At 55.5% G+C, this 12463-nt stretch overlaps 1 protein-coding gene across 1 annotated transcript in view; it reads left to right on the forward strand.

The window, feature by feature from the left end:
- The window catches only part of LOC122691295 (proto-oncogene tyrosine-protein kinase receptor Ret-like), a 53153-nt gene that overhangs the window by 17132 nt on the left and 23558 nt on the right, over window positions 1-12463 (forward strand). The window contains exons 2-5 of the mRNA XM_043897928.1: window positions 5632-5895; window positions 7700-7987; window positions 10351-10592; window positions 11880-12075. Of these exons, the coding sequence (XP_043753863.1) occupies window positions 5632-5895; window positions 7700-7987; window positions 10351-10592; window positions 11880-12075 (990 nt within the window). The remainder of the gene's footprint in view (window positions 1-5631; window positions 5896-7699; window positions 7988-10350; window positions 10593-11879; window positions 12076-12463) is intronic.

Raw genomic sequence — 12463 nt, forward strand, 5'->3', positions numbered from 1 at the left:
GTCTCTGTTTCCATCTGCTGCATACCTGTGCATACACATTCATGCATATACACACACAGGCCATGAAGGGGGCCTGGGGTCTCTGCAAATGCGAGCAGCAACCAGGGCCTTTGGCAGGTATGTCATGAGCAGTGTGGGACCCATCCCCACTCCTGTGAGAGCAAAGCCCAGCTCCTCACCCTCTGGTGTGATGCCAGGGCAACTTGAGGGGCCAGAACCCCACATGGTGCTGGCAACACCTGTCGAGGCAGAAACGTGGGACTAGGTGTTGGGGGAGGACCCTGTCACCCAGCAGCATTCGGGGTGGAAGGTGTGGGTGGGGCAGGTTTTACAAGTCCTGCTGTGTTGACCTGACCCAAGTTCCAGGGGAGACTCTCATCAGAGGTTGGTCAAAAAGCCCTTCCTGGCAAAACGGTGCCAGCAGGGAGGGGTGGTCAGCTGGCAGGGCCTGGGGCTTCCTGGTGGGGCCAGCATCTGCCTTGCTTCTGAGTCCCATCGCCGCTTTGTTAGTCATCGTCCAAACCCCAAGATGCCCACCCTCCAGCTGTTTGACCATGGGAAGTCTTCTCACCTCCCAGCCTCCATGTTCTTACCTATTTAATGGGGCAGTGAAGAGGTTTGCCCAGTGATTATAAATCGGAAGTGTGAACTTCATACCGCATGTACCTGTGCAAAGGTGAGGCCTATACCAGCTCCTCCTCTCCCCAGCCTGCCCTTCTCTTGTTCACAGTCAGAGAAAATGAGGCCCAGAGGAGGCTAGAACTTTACAAAGGCTGCACAGACCCAGGAAACTGGACACCTCTGATGGCCCTTTCTGGGCTCTTCTCCTTCACCCTCTGGGGTTGGCCCCATCATCTGTAGGGCCCACCATAGAATGCAGATTGTTCTAGAATTATGAATTATTTTAGGACAATGACAGGAGAGCATTAAACCAAGTATGGGGAACTGTGGTCTCCCCAGGCTACACCCCCCTGAGGCCAGCCCTGCACCCACACCCTCGTTCCCTACCTTGGACCATGTGTTTTTCCATCTAAACGTGTCTGTGACAAGGAGGAGCATTAAGGCGGCCATGCCCTGAGTAGGGACCACCTGGGAAGCGTTTTAAGTGCATTTAAGACTGTTTCTGCTCACAATCATCGCCCAACCCACAAATCACTTTTGGCAGCAACAGACCAGGCCCCACATGGATCCTGTAGGACCTGGCTCAGAGATGAGAGCAGGCAGTGCTCTCATCCTGCACGTGAAGTCTGTGTGGTGGTGACTGGACCAGCTCGGAGGTGGGGGCTCCCTGGAGCTCAAGGCACCTCCCAGCCCCTGGACCATTGAATGTACATGTGCTCAAGGGGGCCCCAGGGGAGGAGCCCTATTCTGGATCTGCTCCTCACACCTGGTAGGTGGAGTGAGCATCTCGCCCCCGCTTAGAAGACCGATCTGCAAGCCCTACCCCCCATGGGTGGCTCCCAGGGCTGCCAGTTCTTGCACAGCTGACCAAGGCCACAGGGATTATATCCTGAGAGAATAAGAAGGCAAAAGTCGCGATATTCTGCTGATGTGGGTGCAGGCGTCCCACACCATCCTTGACAGTACTCCGGAGACCAGAATGCAGACCTCACTTCTCCACGGAGAGCTCTGGCACACCAAGGAGAGCTGGTGGCCAGGCAGGCTGGCAGACACAGGCTGCCCTTGGCTGTGTGCCATCTGGGGGACCCACCCACACCCACCCTGGGCTTCCCCCCTCCCCACCAACTGAGTCTCCTGCAGCTCTGGGGTTGGGGCCCTGAAGGCAGCATCTCAGATCGCTAGTGGTTGGCGCTCACCTTTCTGCCAGGATGAGGAGGAGGCTGGCAGCACAGAGCCCCCTTCCCATCCAGCATGGTGTCACAAGCCTGGACTGCCACCAGGTCACCACCCTGTCAAGCCACTGGGAAATCTCTCATTCTCTTTGTGGCCAGAAAGTCAACCTTCCCGAAAGATGGTGCACCCTCCGGGGCTGCTTTCTACTGCAGGCCAGCGTCCCTGACTTGCGGTCACCGCTCAGGACTTGGGGTGGGGGTGGAGGGTGGGCACAGTAACCGTGGGTTCTGGGCCATGTGACATGGGGTTGAGCAGGCCGGTGAGGGCTATGCTGCTGGAAAGACAGCCCTCCAAATCCCAATCCCCTGGCTGGCTGCACATGTGCCCTCGAGCATACAAACAACTTTCTTTCTGTCCTGCCCAGGTGTCTGTTTGCAAAGCAGTGATCCCATCAGCAGCTCCATCTGGGGCTGCGAAGAAAATGCAGGGTCACCATGTGCCACGGGGCCTGGCCTCGTGCTGTGTGAGTCCACCTGGCCGTGCTCACCCCACTCTGCACCTTTGAGAGGCGGGGTGGGTGAATGCGGTGGGCCAGGTCCTCTGGAGAAGGTGGCAGTGGAGGGAAAAGCAAGCCACTCCTCTTGCTGTCCGCAGGGCTGTGAGCATCAGCTTCTGCGCTCCTTCCCCAGCCCCCCACAGCCCACCCCAGAGCTCCCCCTAGACTCTTTGACTTGCAACCTTCATGGAGTGTTGGAGGGAAAGGAAGCTGGGCTGCTGCTTATGAATCAGGCACTTGTTTTGGGGCAGCAGGGCTGTGTCTGGTGTTGACCCCCACTTTGAATCTGCCTTCCCAGACCCGGCCTTACTGGGGCAGGACAGGGGGCCACCGTGGGCTCGGAGCCCTTCTGATTTCTGTGAGGAGTGCAGACCCAGGTTTATTACTCTGCCAGGCAGTGCATTGGGGCTTCAGTGCACTACAGGTGGGGAGCAGCTGCCCCTTCCCTCTCGTTGGCTGAGGAAACACCACAGGGACCCTCCTGCCTTTGTCACAAGAGCAGTATGAGCAGTGCTGTAGGGTCCTCTTTGGGACCCCGAACTGTGTACTTCTCAGGAAGCGTGAGCCAGTGGAGTGCATCCTAGCTGTGCAGGAGGATCTGTCAGCTGTGGCCTGTCACTCTGCCCAGCTTGCAAAAGGCCTGCTCCGAGCTAATGCCATTGGCTGCCTTTTCACAGAAGCATCAAGGCCAGTCTTGAGGCCATTTGGGGCTGACACAGTTCTCTGAGCTGCCAGCCATCCCTGCTAGGGTTGGCTACTAAATCCCAAAGAAATGAACACTCTGAGTGTATCTGAGAGGCAGCCCATGTCCTCATGGCCAGTTGGGAGGCTGTGGGACAGGAGGGTGGCATCCAGCCATGTGTGGGTGGCTCCTGTCGTGGTCTCTACCAGTGAGACCCCCGGCAAGGGAAGTCAGGTCTCAGTGCTCCCTCCTCAGAGTTCCCCAGAGTGACTTCTTCCTAGGGCTCCTGGAGCTGCCACCGCCTTGGATGGCAGGCAGCATGATGCTCTGGGTGGATCCCTTCCCCCAAGAGGTGGCAGGGCAGGAAGGTCACACGCAGAGCCTGACTTGGGCACAGGGCCAGCTCCTTGGAGTTCAGCTGCCCTTCCCAGTACCTCACCTGCAGAGACCCAGTGATTCTGGGTCCCACTCCAGGGACAGCACTCCTAGGGAGCAGTTTTCCGAAGGTCTAATAAGTCAGCTCCGTACCTGCAGCCCCCTCCTTCCATCTCTGTCTTTAGTGCCGGGTGTGCAGTAGCCTTTGACTACTGGCCAGAGCATCTCTCCCCTCCATCCTCTCCGCCTTACTTACCTTTGTCCTTAGCCCCATTTGTCTTTTCCCTCCTTCCCTCTCTCTCCCTCTGTTTCTCTTCCTGTTCCCTCCCTCTCCTGCTGGCTCCGTGGTCCAGCCTGTTTGGCAGGGCAGCACCCACACTGGGTGGGTGGGACCCAATCAATGCACACTTCAAGTTGGCATTCCCAGCCGGGTTGCCTTTGAAGTCATCCTTGGGAAGCCTGGCACAGTGCTGGCAACCTTCCAGTTTTCTTCTGTTTCACCACTTTGGGATCCAAAAGGTCTTCACCAGTTCTCCTCACCTGACTCCAGTTGGCTCTTGATTGTTTCCCACACACAAGTGCGTCTTCAAGGACCCAGGCAGCCCCAGGGTGTCTTCCACTGGTGTGGAGCGGACCAACCACTCACCTTGGTGGCTGCAAGAGAAGCAGAATGTAGGTGGAAACAAATTGATTGAAAAGAGAAATTGCTTACACACAAGTACAATGTTTCTCATGTTTGCTTTGTGTGTTAGTATTTTTTATGCTTTGTAGAGAATATTGGCAGGTTTTCAGTTTTTTTTTAAAGCATCACCTGCCCATTTATCCATCTTTTTAAAACTTCTTACTATTTAAAAATAACTGTTTATGATGCAAAATGTTGAACATACACCAAGTCAAGAGAGTAGTAGGATGAGTGCCCCATTGGTTCACCCAGCGTGGCCATGGTCAGCATCCCTCTTCCTCATGGCATTTACAGCTCTACCCATAGCCTCTCAGTGATAAATTTAGGCCACATTTACATACGTTGAAATGCACAAATCTTGGCTGTATGTTGTTGACAAATGGATGTCCCTGTGTGACCCACACCCCATCAGAATATGAAACATGTATGTTTCCCAGAATATGCCCCCTGCTTTTCCAGTCTATTACCTCCCCTACCCCCAGCTGGTACCCAGTTTGATTTCTGTCACGTAAAATCAGTCTGGAACGGTGCCATGTGATTCTTTTGTGCTGCTGCTTCCACTTGGCAGGATGTCTATTAGATGTGTCCAGGCTGTCGTGTGTATCAATAGTTTGTGCCCCATCCTAACTGCATAGGGTTCCATGGTGTGATGGACTGGGGTTTGTTATCTGATAACCTGCTGGAACACATCTGGGTTCTTCCCAGTTCTTGGCTCTGTGAATAACCCCAGCATTTGTGAACAAGTCACTTGACGGACATATGTTTTCATTTTTCTCAGATAAATGGAGTGGAATTTTTCGGTACTATGGTAGGAGCATGTTTGACTTTAGATGAAGATTTTGTTACTTACAGGGGCTTCCCAGGTGGAACTAGTGGTAAAGAACCCACCTGCCAATGCAGGAGGTGTAAGTGATGCAGGTTCAATCCTTGAGTCAGTAAGATCTCTTAGAGGAGGGCATGGCAACCCACTCCAGTATTCTTGTCTGGAGAATTCCAAGGACAGAGGAGAGTGGAGGGCTATAGTGCATAGGGTTACAAAGAGTTGGACACGACTGAAGCGACTTAGCATGCACGAATGTTGTTACTTATAAAGTGCTCTAGTTCATCTTCCCTGCCTGCTCTGCTTTTCTGGCAGCGTCTTGTACACTTCAAAACTCTGGCTCCAGGTGATTTGCTCAGAAGCTTGGGTGAAAGCCGAGTGGTTTACATGCTTATCTATCTCAGGTAATCGAGGATGATATTGCAACTGTTTATGCTTCCTCACTTCCTCCTCTTTCTGTTTTAAAGCAGTGTATTTGCAGCTAGTGTTTAGCTATACAGATAACTGTGTGTTGATGTTCTTAGGAATACAGATGAGAAAGACCTACTTAGATCAGAATTTTAAATTAGTGAAGTTTTCTTTTTTGGCCCACAAGGAAGCTATTACTAAAATGTGAAGTTAGGCCGCTGGGAAAGGTGGTCTGCCTGGGAGGGCTGCTAGGCTCTGCACCGTGGTCGTCCCTCAGTCCCTCCTTCCCTCACGTGTTTCCCTGCCTCCCACAGCCCCGCTGGGACTCTACTTCTCCAGGGACGCTTACTGGGAGAAGCTATACGTGGACCAGCCAGCCGGCACGCCCCTGCTCTATGTCCATGCCCTGCAGGACGTGCCAGAGGAGATGCCCAGCTTCCGCCTGGGCCAGCACCTCTACAGCGCCTACCACACGCGGCTGCACGAGAACAACTGGGTCCGCATCCAGGAGGACACGGGGCTTCTCTACCTTAACCAGAGCCTGGACCACAGCTCCTGGGAGAAGCTCAACATCCTCAGTAAGGGGGCGGCCCTGACCCCACCCCCACATGCCTCATTACCCACCCCGCCCCGCCCTCACCTGGTCCTTCCTTAGAGCCCATCACACAGCTCCTACGACTCCTGCTGTGTAAGAGTGGAGCAAGTGAGATGGGGCTGGCCTGTCCTCTTTGTCCAGCCCGTGAGGGAGCCAGGATGAGCTTGAGGACCACTGATGACCCTCAGGCCTCCTGAGGCTGTTGGGATTTTGGAGAACTTATGTGGAGGACTTGAGGGGCTCTCTCCATGCTGGCTCCAAATGTCTTCCAGTTGGATTAACAGAGATGTGGGGTTGTGAGAGAAGAGTTAAGAAAGGCTAGAGACATCCCAAGATCTTGATTTAGTGGATGATCTGGAACTTGGTGGAGAAGCAGCTGTTTGCACGGAAAGCCCACCTTACCATCAGCAGCAGGCTGCTCTTGGCACCTGGTGAGGACTGGGGCCTGGTGCCGGGGAGGAAAGTGGAGCAGGAGGAAGGCCTGGACGGCTTCTCAGAGCAGGGGTCCAAGCTGGAGTGAAGGCCACGTGTGACCCTGGTACTGGGAGGAGGTTGTTTGTGGAGCAGAGTTCTGCCTTGTGGCACCAAATGGTGATCACAACCCCACCTCTTGCTCTATAGACATGGCCTCCCTGGACCCTCACGCCAGCTCTGAGCTCCTGTGAGTGCTGAGAGGCAGACACTCTGCTGTGAACAGTACTGCCAGAGTGAAATTTGCCAAGGGTCTGAGTTTCATAGGAGGCCTGTTCTGTTTGTGATTGGAGAGCAGCCTCATGCACCTGCCAGCTCTAGTCAGGAGAGAAATCACAGTAATTAGAACAGAGAAAGTTTATACGGAGAATTATTAACCACAGCAGGGGACTGGAGCAACAGAGGACAGGCTAATAAGAAGCAGAGAACTGATGAATATGGGAGGAGTAGATGTAGCGGGGGGACACTTACCTAGAGCTAAGATAGAAGGCCCAGGAAGAGCCCCCGCCCCAGCTGAGATCCAGATGGGTTGGACGGGGGTTGCTATGGTGCCTCCATGATGGAATTTGCCAGAAATCCCCTCTCTAGGTGCTGGGGAAGTCTGTGTCTCTGCAGGGGTGGCATGGAATTCCCTGGGGGTCCCGTGGTTAGGACTCTGAGGTTTCATTGTTGAGGTCTTGGGTTCAGTCCCTGGTCAGGGAACTAAGATCCCACAAGCAGCAACACTGGCAAAAATAGAATAGAATAAGTGTTTTATTTATTTTTAATTGAGGGATAATTACAGTATTGTGTTGGCTTCTGCCATACATCACAATGAATCAGCCATAGGTATACATATGTCCCCTCCCTCTTGAACCTCTCTCCCCCCTCCCACCCAATTCCACCCCTGTAGTGTTTTTAAAAGTGAGAAAAGAAAGAAAGTGGTTGGGGTAGTGGGTGAGGGAGGGAAGGGAGGTCACCTGAGGTGCCAAGAGCCTGCCTTGGGGAAGCACTCCATCTTAGACCCAGGGTTCAGCGCACCTCTCTGAGGAAGGGTATTTGAACTGAGACTTGGAATAATCAGAGAGATGGACCTGTGAGGCACCCCCCAGGACGAGGGAGCAGAGCCACAGGGCCCTGAGGCTGCCAGATCCCAAGTCCAGGGCCGTAGGGGGCAAGCAGGAGGTAGGGGGCAGGGCGGGGTTCCCAGCAGAGCCCTGCTAGCCTTGGTGAGGACTAGGCTTTGCGCCAGCCCCGAGCTCCTGCCCTCTCCCCATTCAGGTCCCAGCTGGGTGGGTGTGGCTGACACCCTGGCGGGGCCTGACTTGTCTCTGCAGACGGCGGCTTCCCGCTGCTTACCATCTACCTGCGGGTCTTCCTGTCACCCACATCCCTTCGTGAGGGCGAGTGCCAGTGGCCAGGCTGTGCCCGAGTGTACTTCTCCATCATCAACGCCTCCTTCCCGGCTTGCGGCGCCCTCAAGCCCCGGGAGCTCTGCTTCCCTGAGTCAGGCCTGTCCTTCCGCATCCGGGAGAACAGGCCCCCTGGCACCTTCCACCAGTTCCGCCTGCTGCCCGTGCAGTTCCTCTGCCCCAACGTCAGCGTGGCCTACAGGCTCCTGGGAGGTGAGTGCCAGGCGCATGGAGCCTTCCTCGATGCCTGCCGAGTGCCAGGCATGGCCCTGCGGTTCCTCTACATGAGCCGTCCAAGTTGACTACACCACCCCACCATCCATTCATTCAGAGGCCCACGTGTATCTCATGTATGCTGGCCACAGGCCAGGCATGGTTCTAGGGACCAGGGATGAAACAGTGAACAAGTTCAGGCCCAAATCCTGCCTGTCTGGACCTTCCACGCCTGGGGCAGGTGGAGACCACACAGGCGCGAAGGACGTCGGGTGGCCTCTGAAGGGGCCAGGTGGGAGGTAACGCTGAGAAGGCACAGAGTGGTGGAGACCACTGTCCTAAGTCAGGTGGCTGGAGCAAGGTAAAGGAGGGTGCCCAGCAAGCAGGGCGAGCTCATTCAAAAGTGCAGAGGGGGAAGTGCGGCTGGAGGGGAGGGCAGAGGCTACTGAGGGCAGAAAAATGCAAGGGAGGGGGCAGGACTTCCTGATGAGGGGACTAGGGAGCCATAGAAGGTGTTTTCAGGGGTGGGGGGGAGGGTGTCATTGACAGGATATAACTTACTTTAAAAGGTTAGTCGGGCTGATGTGTTCGAAATGATTTGGGGCGAGTGGTTTGGAGGAAGCAGGAAAACTATGAAGAGGCAGGAGACATCCTTGAGTGAGAGGATGAGGACTGGGGTTGAGGGTGAAAGCCTTTAGGCCACAAGAAGCAGGCAGATTCTGGGCATGTTTTTGCAGGAAGATCCAGCAAGATTTTCTGGGGAGTTGAATGTGGGGTGTTGAGAGATTCACGAGGGGACCAAGCATGGTTCCAGGATTCCGCCTGAGCCACTGTAAGGACAGTGGACCTTGTCACAAGATAGTCCTACCACACGATGGCCCTGGGGAAGCCACATGGATTTGGGGTAGGGGAAGGGCACTGGATCCGAGTGGAGATGAGAGAAGGCAACTGAGCCGCTGTGTGAGGTGTCATTGGACAGTTTAAAGGGGACTTAAAGGGGACACTTATTACGCTGGACGGCTGGTAAGTGAAGCCTGGATTCCCACCAGGTTGATGGCACCCACACATGGTCATAATGTTAAAGGAGCGCTCAGTAGTGTAAGGAAAGTAGTCACTCACACTCCCACATCCCTTCATTTATCCTGCCACAGGGATGGATGTCTTTGTACAAAGTTGTCCCCAAAGCATATGGTTTAGTGTGCTGCCTTTTTCGCTTAAAAAGAAAAGCCATTTTTGTAACCATAAGCAATACAGGGAAATGTGTAGTTCACATGTAATATGTGGCTCTGATGTGATTTTCCACTAAGTGGAGTTGACAGCCCTCCTGAGGTTGGCTATGGGGTGGTCACTGTTGACCTTCAAGCGTTCAGCTTTTCCCCCTTTCTGGGTCCTTTCTGGAGGATGAATTCCAGGACAGGCTTGGGTTGAAGAGTATATTGTTATTACTGGTCCTCCCCTCACCAGGTTGCAGTGAGTCATTGAACTTACAGCAGTGTCTGGCGATGAATACACACAGCATCTCATCTTCTGGGGCTTCCCTGGTGGCTCAGCTGATAGAAAATCTACCTGCAGTGCGGGAGACCTGGGTTCAATCCCTGGGTTGGGAAGACCCCCTTGGAAAAGGGAACGGCTACCCACTCCAATATTCTGGCCTACAGAATTCCATGAACTGTATAGTCCATGGGGTCGCAAAGAGTCAGACACGACTGAGCAACTCTCACTTCACTTCATCTTCTGGCGAGGAAGCTGAAGAACAGAGACAGAACCATCAGCCTCAGGCCACGCAGCCTGCAGGTGTATAGGGCAGAGATCCAAACCAGGCAGTCAGAAATATTTGTGTGTTAACATGAAATTACACCAGATGTCCCCAATGTTAGTTTTCAAGTGGTGGAATTGTGGCTTTTTTCTCACATTCTCTAAAATGAGCATGTCTTGCTTCCACAGTTAAGAAAATTCCTGACAGTTTTTCAAATACCAGCAAATGCTAGGAGCTGGATCTCTGGGCCTGCAGCGTGACTGGTGCCAGCCCTCGCCACAGAGGAGGCAGGCAGGGTGTGTGAAGGGGTGTGCCCTCCTAGGTGATTGGGTTGAGGACCTGAGGCAGACCTCCTGGTCCCTGCTCTTCCCTATCAGCACCAGTGCAGGCTGCAGGCACAGTGACGCTCAGAGCATAATCTCCACTGCAAACTGCTTGGAGGCTGTGCTCCACTGTGGAAGCTGAAGAGGGGCCACGGCCCAGGCCCAGCATGCACCCCAGCTCTGTCTCCTCTTGCACACTGCTCCCTGTGGGGCCCTGAGGAAGGCAGCTCACCCTCCCCTCAGCTCAGGGTCATCCTGGGGTTGCTGGTCTGTTTGGTGCTCAGGTGAGAATCTGCCTTTCCGCTGCGATCCGGACAGCCTGGAGGTGAGCACGCACTGGGCCCTGGACCGTGAGCAGCGGGAGAAGTATGAGCTGGTGGCCGCATGCACGGTTCGCATGGGCATGCGCGAGGAGGAGGTGATGGTGCCCTTCCCTGTGACCGTGTACGATGAGGACGACTCTGCGCCCACCTTCTTCGGGGGCGTCGACAGTGCCAGCGCGGTGGTGGAGTTCAAGCGGAAGGAGGTGCCTATGCGTTTGTCTGGTGCTTCTCTAGTGTCTGTCATCTCTTTGTTGGGCATCTGGGTCTCTCCATTCGTCATTTGTTCCTCGGTCTATTCAGCTGTCCATCTAGCCATCCAGACATGTGGCTGACCATCACTGTGGTTATTCGTCTTTCATTTGTCCATCAGTCTGTCTGTTGGGGTTTTGTTGGTTTCCAGGACAGCTGAGGAGGAGAGAGGACCAGCCCCGCTGGCCCCGAGCTGACCTCTGCCCTGGGAAGCGGGTGAGGGGAGGGGTTGGGGTGCCGGTGGGGTTGAGGGTAAGGGTGCCCAGCCTCTGACTCAACCATCAGGGCTCGCATCAGAGGGGCACAACTGTGGTACTGCAGAGGCGGGGCACACTGCCCCAAGGAGACGGAGAGGACATCTGCCAGGAGGGTGTTCCCTTCTTCGGGCTGTCAGCCCCTCAAGGGAGGGCCAGTGAGTTCAGGGAGGGTACCCCGGAGTGGAGGAAGACAGGCCAGTGGATCCGGCAGGGGTGTCCCTGCGCCGCCCCTCCCATCGGGGCCCCGCCTTCCTCTTGCCCGTGCAGGCGGAGAGTGACTGCCACCTGCTGGGCCCTGGGCTGTCCTGCAGCCGGCAGGCTGGCGGGAGCAAGGGGAGGGTCGGGGTCAGATATGCTGTGGTTGGCTGCTTCTCTGGACACCCAGGGAGCAGGTTTGGTGGATGGATGGGCAAGAGGAAAGCACATGGAGTAGGGAAATGTCCCATGAGCCTGGCAGAGCAGCTCCATGGTAACACTGTGGAGCCTGGCCAGGAGTGAGAGCAGAGATGACATGTGGCTTTACTCAGAACCCCCCTCATGACCCCATCTAGCCTGGGGTACAGGAGAAGCTGTAGGAGAGCATTCTGGTGGACACTGCTTAGGTCCCAGCTCTGTCATCTGTCACTGCATGACGTTGAGCTAACTTCTCCACTGTGCGGGGCCCAGCTTCCTGGAAGGAGAGTGGGGGTGCCCACTCTGCCCTGTGGGGACCTGAATGAGGTCTTCCACAGAGCACCAGGGCATCTGTTCTAACCCATAATCATGGGAAGTCTGGAGATGCCATTGCACCTGTTGCAGAGGTGAGGTGCAGTGGCCCAGGAAGGGTGACAAGCAGGCTGGCTGGGGGCCCCTTGCAGCTTGAACCCTGGTCAGTCTGTCCCTGGAGCCAGCTCTGACCGCACACACCTGATCCACCTGCGGGGCACGTGCCCTCCTATGGGCTCTGGCTTTCAGGGCCCTGACTGGCCCCCGTATTCTCTGCAGGGCACAGTGGTAGCCACGTTACGTGTCTTCGATGCAGACGTGGTGCCAGCCTCCGGGGAGCTCCTGAGACGGTACACGAACACGCTGCTCTCTGGGGATGCCAAGGCCCTCCGGACCTTCCGAGTGGAGCACATGCCCAATGAGACCTTGGCCCAGGCCAACGGCAGCTTTGTGCGGGCAACCGTGCATGACTACAGTAAGAGGGGACCAGTGTGGCCTGACAGGGCCCCCTGGGGAACTGGCGACCTGCTTTTCTTGGGCAGAGCAGCACCCTGCACAAGTAGACACCTGTCCTGGCCCTCTCAGCCCCAGGTGGCCACCCCTTCCAACCCTCTTCCCAGCCTTTGTCTCTGCTGGGCTCACCTTGGCCACCTTGGTGGGTGTTTACAGGCTGTCCTTTCTCTCTGAACTGCCCCAAGGCCAAGGCTGACCCTGGCAGGACCCCCACCACACTACCCTGTGCTGACCACGCCAGGGCTCACTGCAACCTCCTAGGTGCCCAAGTGTCCAGGGATCCTTGACCCTCCCCAGCAACTCTCCACTAACAGGAGTTGATGTCCAGTAGCAGCTCTGTGCCCTCAGAT

The sequence above is a fragment of the Cervus elaphus genome, unplaced genomic scaffold, assembly GCF_910594005.1.
Source record: "Cervus elaphus unplaced genomic scaffold, mCerEla1.1, whole genome shotgun sequence".
NCBI lineage: Eukaryota > Metazoa > Chordata > Mammalia > Artiodactyla > Cervidae > Cervus > Cervus elaphus.